Source organism: Notamacropus eugenii, chromosome 4 (assembly GCF_028372415.1).
Source record: "Notamacropus eugenii isolate mMacEug1 chromosome 4, mMacEug1.pri_v2, whole genome shotgun sequence".
Lineage (NCBI taxonomy): Eukaryota > Metazoa > Chordata > Mammalia > Diprotodontia > Macropodidae > Notamacropus > Notamacropus eugenii.
The window spans coordinates 34,164,707-34,174,250 of NC_092875.1; the positions used below are offsets into that span (position 1 = coordinate 34,164,707).

At 54.4% G+C, this 9,544-nt stretch overlaps 1 protein-coding gene across 1 annotated transcript; it reads right to left on the reverse strand.

Moving 5' to 3' along the window:
• Positions 1–4,230: 4,230 nt before the first annotated feature.
• On the reverse strand, positions 4,231–7,342 carry ERP29 (endoplasmic reticulum protein 29). Its single transcript, XM_072600419.1, has 3 exons — positions 7,062–7,342; positions 6,195–6,333; positions 4,231–5,368 (listed from the first exon to the last, which is right to left on the reverse strand). The coding sequence occupies exons 1-3, from the start codon at positions 7,206–7,208 to the stop codon at positions 4,866–4,868; spliced, it is 789 nt and encodes a 262-aa protein (XP_072456520.1). The 5' UTR covers positions 7,209–7,342; the 3' UTR covers positions 4,231–4,865.
• Positions 7,343–9,544: the final 2,202 nt, after the last annotated feature.

A 9,544-nucleotide genomic window follows, 5' to 3' on the forward strand; every position in this document is an offset into this window, starting at 1 on the left:
TCAGACTAGCTGTGAGAAGACCCTGGACAAGTCACAGAATCTCTGTTTGCCTCAGTTTCCTCATTGTAAAATAGAGTTAGTAGTACCAACTCCCAAGATTGCTGGGAGGATCAAATAAGTCAATATATAAAACATTTTGTAAACCTTAAAACATATAAAGACTAGCTGTTACGATGAATAAGATCAAATGAGAGAATGTTTGTAAAAAATAACTTGTAAATTTTAAATCTCCACAAATGTCAGTTAACTTCAGGGGTCCTATCTTGGGAATGCCCTCATAGGTCATAAATAGAGCGATGGCCTCTCAAATGAGATATTTGTAAAGAGCTTAGGACCGTACATAGCGCATAGTGGGTGCTTTCCAATATGCTTCTCTTTCCTTCTCTCCGTCCCCAAGGTGATGGTAAATTGGATTTGTAATCAGTCGTATTGACACTGGGTTCATGGTTTAGCAAATTCAAGTCCTTCCTGTATATAATGAAGGCTGGAGATCCATGAAGGTGAATGACACCACCATCACCTCCACACACCCCACAGCTACTGATGCAGCCCTGACTTCTCTCCTGATCTGCAGCAACACCATGTAGGCATCTCAGATGCAGGGGGATCCTGGGAGAATCACTTCAACCTCTCTGGTCCCCATGAGGAATCAGAGCATCTGGGCTCCCAATTCTGCCACATATTACCTCAGTTTCCTTATCTCTAAAATGAGGGGTTCCCTTAACACTAAATCTGTGATCCTGAAACTAATGATTCCCTTGCCCCTTCTCCAAATCCTTTTTTTTTCTGTTGAGGGAACATAGAATAAAGTGCTTTCTAAACTCTTGGTTAATATCTTTGCCAACATGCAGGCTCATAGCCTTGGTCGTCCGTTCTTGCTTTAGTTCTCCCTCTCACGATCAATCTGTGGCCCCATCTTACTGATTCTACGTCCAGACTATGTCCTCTCCCTTCACTTGGCCGTCCCTCCCGAACAGCATCCTAATAAACATTTTTAAAAAAAGATTTTTTTTTTTAGACGCAGTCGGGATTAAGTGACTTGCCCAGGGTCACGCAGCTAGTGTCAAATGTTTGAGCCTCCTAAATAATCACCTCTTCTCCATCTGTCTCCCAACACAGCTGCAGAAAATATTCTACCTACAGTGAAAATCTGACCTGTCTACTCTTCTGCTGGAAAAATCCTTGGTGGCTCCCCATTGCCCCAAGAATCCTATCATGAACTCCATCACAATCTGCCTCCAACCAGGCTTATTATACACTGCTCCCCTTCACACCATCTTTATGTGGCTACCAGCCTGGGCTTAAGCTGACCCAATCCTGGCATCCCAGCTCCCTCTGGCCCTTTGTACATGCTGACTACCACACCTCCCGTGCCCTCCCTCCTCACTTCTGCTCCACATCCTTACATTTCTAAGCTGCCTCCTCCCAAAGGAAATGTTTTTCTTTATGAGCACTGTCTCCTTAAATAAACATATACACACTTAACTGTTTACATGCCATATCCAATTCCTGAAGGTAGGGACAGTGTGTGTATTGGGCGGATTTTTGTCCTTGCAATCCCAGCACCCCACACCTGTTAACCCATGAGGAGCAGGCATCTTAACACCTTCTGGCAGCAACAGGATAGAGTGGATTAACTGCCCCCTTTTCCACCTGGGTCAGAGGGTCCTTGAAAGAAGAGACTACGGGGGCCATCATGCCCAATCCCTTCCTTTACAAAGAAGGAAACAGAGGTACAGAGTTCCTTCAGCTATTCTGTGTCGGTGATGGGATTTGAATCCAGGTCGTCTGGCTCCAGAACCAGTCCTTCAGCAGAGCTACTGGCTTCATGCCATCATACTTGGCCCCAGAGGCCAGCGCAAGGGCAGTGAGGTCACTGTGGTTTGTGATTATTTTGGCCTCTCCATGAGGACCATGGAAATCCCCTCTGAGCATGGAGCCAACTTCCTTCCCCTTCCTGGTGGCTACTTTCCAGCTTCCCCCCAAAGGTGAGTGGGACCTTCAGGGCCTCTAGGACAGCCCCGGGAAACTGATCCAGGCATTGTTATAGGGTATTTAATTTAGAGCTAAACAGGGGAATGTGACAGAAAAAATACTGGGTTTAGAGTCGGGGGAACTGGGTTCCTATCCCCCCTCCCTGCCAGCTGGGCAGCCTTGGGCAGGTCATCTCTCTGGGCTTCACTTTGTTCATCTGTAAAATGGGGGGGAGGGGATCACATGACCCCTCTAGCCATGAATCTGCGATCAAATTCACCCTCTCAATTTTAGAGGAAGACGTTTTTAAAAATGACTTGCTCAACGTGCCACAGCCATTACGCAGCAGAAGCAGAATCTGAACTAAGGTTCCTTGATTCCATATCCAGTCTTGAACCCTAACACATGATTCTGCCTGCCTCCTCCCCTCCACCTCCCCAGCAAAACTGCTTTAATAATAATGCTGGCAGACGGGAAGGGAGAAGACAGAGAGCCCTTTGGATGTGGCTATGTTGGCTGACTCGGTTGGACCTAAATGATCCTCGTATGGGGGCAGCCAAACTTTCTCAGGTTGGAGGACATCTTAGGTCACCATCTGACCAAGAATTCAAGGGACGAGGCATCAACAGGAAGCTTACACCCCCCACAGCCTGTAATACTACTACAGATAACTGCTTCCCTCTCCAGGGAATGTCCCTAAAAGCCATTATGGTACGGTACAGTGTGCTCTGGACACTGTGTCCTTCCAAGGATGTCGATGGTGACAGTGATCTGTGTGGGAGGCAGGAACAAAGGAGCTGGTGAGAGGACGTGCCTGGGCTCAGCACTCGTGCTGTCCAGGTGGGCCTCAGTGTCCTTATCTGTAAGATGAGGTAGAATCTCTCAGTCATATCCCTGTAAAGCAAGGGTGCTGCTGAATACAATGCCTTTCCTGCTGTGGATTTATGATCTTACAGGGAATGGAAAATGCATTTATTAAAAACCTACTACTATGTGCCAGTGCATCAAGTAGTAGATAGAGCTTGGGGCCTGGGGAAAGGAAGACAGAAGTTCAAATTCTGCCTCAGATACTTCCTAGCTTGGACACCCTGGGCAAGTCATTTCACCCTGTTGGCCTCAGTTTCCTTCTCTGTAAAATGAGCTAGAGAAGGAAATGACAAACTACTCCAGTATCTTTGCCAAGAAAAACCCTAAATGGGGTCAGAAAGTCGGACACAACTGAAAAGAACCCAAAAGCAAAGGCTTTGTGCCAGAGTCTGGGCTAAGTGCTTTACAAACATCCCATTTGATCCTCACAACTCTGGGAAGTAGAGTGGAAGAAACTGAAGCAGACAAAGGTGACTTGCCCATGGTCAGTTGGCATCTAAGGATGGATTTTAACTCTGATCTCTTTTCAGGTCCAATATTCCATCCATGGTGTCACTTAGCTGCCTCAGCAGTGTCTGATTCTCTGGGACTCCAACTGGGGGTTTTCAGGGCAGAGGTATTGCAGACGTTTGCTGTTTCCTTCTCCGGCTCCAGCTCAGGACACTGAGGCAAACAGGGTGAAGTGACTTGCCCAGGGTCACACAGTATCTGACCGAGGCTGCATTTGAACTCAGGTCTTCCCGGGCTCCGTGAAGCTAGTTGCCCCTTCCATAAGGACTTTTTTCCCCTAAACCTTTCAAATCAGACTTAATACATTCACTGACATTGTCTTAAGGACAAAAGAGCCAACCAATTTGTCGGTCTAGATCTGTGCACCCCCCCCACCCCCCAAAAGGAGCTGTGTAATTTCTGATGGAGAATGGCCCAGGGTACCCACTGGCTTTTTAAAACCACTTCCTGTTGGTGGGGGTGGGAGGGGAGGATGCTGTATATGGCACCATAATTTCATCATGGAAGTAAATGTCAGTCCCCAGTGTAGAAACCTCTCTCCGTAGATACATGCTGATCTGTATCTTAGGATCAAAGATTTAAGGCTGGTAGGGTCTAATCCCCGGCAGTTTGCTGTGGAAAACTAAGGCCTATGGAGGTAATATAGCCAGCAGAGGAAAGATCTGAACCCAGGGCCTCTAAATCCAGTGGTTGGATCTCTGCACTGCTCAACCTTAGAGTGGCCTGGAGCACTCAGAGGTTAAGCCCGGGGTTAAGGGACCAGTATATACTGGAGGCAGGGCTGGAACCCTGGCCCTCCCAGCTACTCCCCCCATGATGCTTCTCCCAGACCATTTATAATGAATAAAAAACATAGACACCACCATGGGCAGAAAGTGGTTCAGGCAGTGAGAAAATATATTATGTAGCAATGGTTTGTAGAAAACACAGCATGGTCCATCCTCATCTTCCCAGAGGTTGAAAAGCAGAGCTCCCCCAACTCATGTGCCCCAGTGACCCAATGTAAACACTTTGGTTGCTCCCATGGAATCAGGGATGCCCAGGGTAGACCATCCAGGAATGGATGGGATTTGCATCTGGGCCCACTTCAGAATTAACAGAGGATGCTCATCCCCCTCGATGGCTACCAAAAATGGTGGGGAGGGAGATGGCAGAAATCCAAGTCCAGTGCCAGGGGATCCCCAGGGAAGCAGGAGGAGGAGAGGAAACCCAGAGAAGGAGAAGGGACATGGGGGATGAGGGGGGCTACCAAACCCAAACAGCGAGACTTTCATTTTTAAAGAGAATTACACTGTAGGGCCGGAGCAGTGCACTGTTTATTGTAGGTGTTAGCACCGAATCCTCTCTAGGGGCAGTCTTACCGGCGAGCTCCCCGATTCTACCATCTGGGTGCAGGGGAGGAAGATCCCTGGCGCCTTTGGTACCCGTATCTGGAGATCCCTGATGCCTGGGTCACTGGACCAGTCCCCAGATGCCTCCCCCTGCCCCCAGGTACCCCCCCCCCCCAATCCTCTTCAGAGCTCCTCTCTCCCCAACCCCTTCTTCTGAAAGGCAGTGAGGATGTTGAGGGTTTTCTGGAGCTCCTCTCTCTTTCCTTCGCTCATCTTGTTCTTTTCCGTCAGCTTGGTGATCCTGGCTGTCTCCGTGGCAACGAAGTCCTCACCCTGGTCCAGGATCTTCCCCATGATCTTCAGGTACTGCTCGGCCCACTTCCTCTCAGCCTCTTTGACCCCGGCCAGGCTGGCCTGGCCTTGCTTTATCAGGGCCTTCCGTTCTTCTGCCCCCTCTGCGCTAAGGAACTGGGCAGCCAGCGTGTCGTAGGGGAGCAAGCAGCCGGGCATGCCCAGGTAGACGCCCTGTCCCTTCAGCCAGCGCTGGATGGCACTCGCCTTCACCGGCCCCTGGTAGGGCAGCGGCTTCTCAAAGTCCCCGTTCTGGAAGAGGTAGAAGGCTGGGTAACTGTCTTTGCTGAGCTTGTACTTTTCGCCAAGTTCCACATTCAGCCTGTCGCCATAGTCTGTGAATGGAACCGGGTGTGAGGCATGAGGCCACCAGAGACAGACAGTGCACCCCACAAGGGCCCGGGGACACCCTTGTCATTCCCCAATCCTCTCTGGGCCGTGCCCCCAGGGGCAGGGAAGGCCACGTCCTGGGGACCCAGGCAGGGAGAAGCACTGGTCCCCTGAAGGCTGGAAGGAACTCCATGTTCATAGGAGCTGGAGAGGGTGAAGGGAGAGAGGGAGAGACAGACAGACATAGAGAGAGATACAGACAGACAGACACAGACAGACAGACACACATAGGCAGAGACAGAGACATAGACAGATGCAGACAGACAGAGACACACAGACAGAGACACAGACATAGACAGATGCAGACAGACAGAGACACATAGACAGACACAGACATAGACAGACAGACACACATAGGCAGAGACACAGACATAGACAGATGCAGACAGACAGAGACACATAGACAGACACAGACATAGATAGACACAGACAGACACACATAGGCAGAGACAGAGACATAGACAGATGCAGACAGACAGACACACACATAGACACAGACATAGACAGATGTAGACAGACACAGACAGACAGACACAGACAGACAGACACACACAGACAGACACAGACATAGACAGATGCAGACAGACAGAGACACATAGACAGACACAGACAGACAGACACAGACACAGACAGACAGACACAGACAGACAGACACAGACACAGACAGACAGACAGACACACATAGACAGAGACAGACACAGACAGACAGACACGCTCCCGGCTGCCGCCCCAGGAGCGGAGGACCCTCCCCCCCTCGGAGCCTGCTCTCACCTGAGATGCCCACCTCCGCCACCAGCAGGTCCTCGGCCGAGGCCGCCCGCTCCGCCAGGGCCTTGAACTCGTCCTGCTTCTCCCCGTAGGGGTACTGGGTGTCGAACTTGACCAGGACGTACTTGCTCTTGGGGATGACCTGGGGGAGGTGAGGCCGGCTCAGCCCTGGAGCCCAGACAGGGCTTCGCACGGCCCTGGGTTCGAAGGCTCCTTGCCCCACCCCCTCCAGGACCAGAACCACAGCCTGGTCTTACCGGGTCCTCGGGCACCTGGTTCAACCTGCTTATTTTACTGACAAGGTGAAGGACACCCTGGGAAAAGGCCCTAGTACCGCCCGTGGCTGCGCACAGTAGGTCTGCGGGTGGAGGGTGGCACCCGTGGGCCCATCACCGCAAAGACTCACGGGAAACGAAGCAGCCGAGGCAGAATCCGCACCCAGGAGCCTGGGGGGATGGCTGCCCGCTGCGCGGAGGCAGGAAATGAGGGGACCCGAGCTGGGCGGGAAATCTGCCGTGTCCGGGAGCCTCAGCAGAGCTAAGGGGCAGCAGGCACTGAGCAGGGGCTTTAGTGGACCCCCATCCCCCCAGAGCCCCCCCGCCCTTTCCCCAGGGCCTCCTGGGCTCCCCGCCCCCTCCACGACCTCGGCCCGCCGTGGGGGGGCGGCAGGGATGCAGGCGCGGCCCCGGGGCTCGGGCTGCGGCTCCCACTTGTCCCCAGGGGATTGGCCCCCACGTGCGGCCCCGCCCACTGGGAAGCGCGCGCGAGAGGCTGGGGCTTAGAGGGAAGGAAGCCGGTCTCCGCCCCCGTGCCCCCGCCGTGCCCCCCTCCCCGCTCGCCGTCCCCGGCCTCCCCAGGCCCCATTTGTACCTTGTAGAACGTGACGGTGTCCAGGGGCAGCGCGCCCTTGGTGTGCAGCCCGCGGCCGCCCGGTGAGGCGCCCAGCAGCAGCAGCAGCGCCAGCAGCAGCGCCCGCGGGGAGAGGGGGGTCCCGCCGCCGGCCCCCGCCGCAGCCATCGCGCCCCCCGGCCGCCTGCACCAGTCTGCCCGAGCCGCAGACGACTGGCCTCGGGGGGGGCAGGCGGGGGTCACGTGGCGCCCCCGCCCCGGAGGGGGAGGAGCAGCTGCCCGCCGGTGGCCCAGTCCGGGACCGGAGGGAGGGTGGGAGGCGCGGCCTGGAGAGGGAGGGGGAGGGGTGGGAGGCGCGGCCTGGAGAGGGAGGGGGAGGGGTGGGAGGAGCGGCCTGGAGAGGGAGGGGGAGGGGTGGGAGGAGCGGCCTGGAGAGGGAGGGGGAGGGGGAGGAGCGGCCTGGACAGGGAGGGGGAGGGGTGGGAGGAGCGGCCTGGAGAGGGAGGGGGAGGGGGAGGAGGCGCGGCCTGGAGAGGGAGGGGGAGGGGGAGGAGGAGGGGTCTGGAGAGGGAGGGGGAGGGGGAGGAGGCGCGGCCTGGAGAGGGAGGGGGAGGGGGAGGAGGCGCGGCCTGGAGAGGGAGGGGGAGGGGGAGGAGGCGCGGCCTGGAGAGGGAGGGGGAGGGGGAGGAGGCGCGGCCTGGAGAGGGAGGGGGAGGGGGAGGAGGAGGGGTCTGGAGAGGGAGGGGGAGGGGTGGGAGGAGCGGCCTGGAGGGGGGGAGGGGGAGGAGCGGCCTGGAGAGGGAGGGGGAGGGGGAGAAGGAGGGGTCTGGAGAGGGAGGGGGAGGGGTGGGAGGCGCGGCCTGGCGAGGGAGGGGGAGGGGGAGGAGCGGCCTGGAGAGGGAGGGGGAGGGGTGGGAGGAGCGGCCTGGAGAGGGAGGGGGAGGGGGAGGAGCGGCCTGGAGAGGGAGGGGGAGGGGTGGGAGGAGCGGCCTGGAGAGGGAGGGGGAGGGGGAGAAGGAGGGGGTCTGGAGAGGGAGGGGGAGGGGTGGGAGGCGCGGCCTGGCGAGGGAGGGGGAGGGGTGGGAGGCGCGGCCTGGCGAGGGAGGGGGAGGGGAAGGAGCGGCCTGGAGAGGGAGGGGGAGGGGGAGGAGCGGCCTGGAGGGGGGGAAGAACAACCTAGAAACACTGAAGCGAGAAGGGGGCGGGGCGACCGGTGAGACCGGGCTGGGGGCGGGGGAGCAGCCGGGAGAGGCTGGGGGGGGCCGGAGGGTCCTGCCCTCCCCCTTACCCACGCACACGCAGTCACCCACACTCCGGAAGATCTGGAGGGACCTTCATTTTACGGAGGACACGGAGGCCCACAGAGGTCGGGGGTCTTGGCCAAGGTCACGCTGGTGTTAGGTGGCAGGAGTCTGGACTCCAGAGCCCGGCCAGCCTCTCCAGGGCTGTCCTAGAAGGAAGAGGAGCCAGTCGGGCCACAGCCGGCCTGGTTCAGCCCAGGCTGTAGTTTGGGGCAATACTTGTATTTTTTGAATGGGCGAATGGCATTGTGTCCGAACAGCTCCCGACAGAATGTTCCTCATTCATTCACTCCCTCATTCATTCGTTCACTCACTCGCTCATTCACTCACTCATTCACTCACTCATTCACTCATTCATTCGCTCATTCATTCACTCATTCACTCATTCGCTCATTCATTCATTCGTTCACTCACTCGCTCATTCACTCATTCGCTCATTCATTCATTCATTCACTCATTCGCTCATTCATTCATTCGTTCACTCACTCGCTCATTCACTCACTCATTCATTCACTCATTCGCTCATTCATTCATTCATTCACTCATTCATTCCTTTATTCATGGTAGCTAGGTGGTGCAGTGAGTGGATGGAGCTCAGGGCCTGGAGTCAGGAAGAAGACCAGAGTTTTTATTATTATTACCAAACTCATTTAATTTTTAACATTTTTTTGAGTTCCAAAAGAGCTGAGTTTAAATCCAATGCAGACACTTTTTAACTTGTAACCCTGAGCAAGTCCCTGCCTGCCTCACTTTCCTCATCTGTAACATGGGGGAAATAACAGCACCTACTTTCCAGGGTTGTAGGGATCAAATGAGAAAATCATTGTAAAGTGCTTAAAGCAATGCCTGGGATATGGTAGACCCTTATCAGTATAAGCAATTATTACCAATATTACTATTATTAAGAGGATCTACCTCCCAGTGTCATTGTGAGGCTCAAAGGAGATGTTTGTAAAGTGCTTTTCAGACTTTCCAGCACTGCATAAATGCTAGTAAATATAATATTACAGATTATATATAATTAAATGTACTTATATATAATCATATATATTAGCTATTCATTTAACAAGCATACTTGTTAAATATAGCAATAAATTGTATAAATATAACCAACCCTACTGTGTGCCAGCAAACACCTAGTGTGCTGGGTGCTTCAGATACCCGATGAAAATGAACCAGTGCCCTGCCCTCAGGGAACTTACC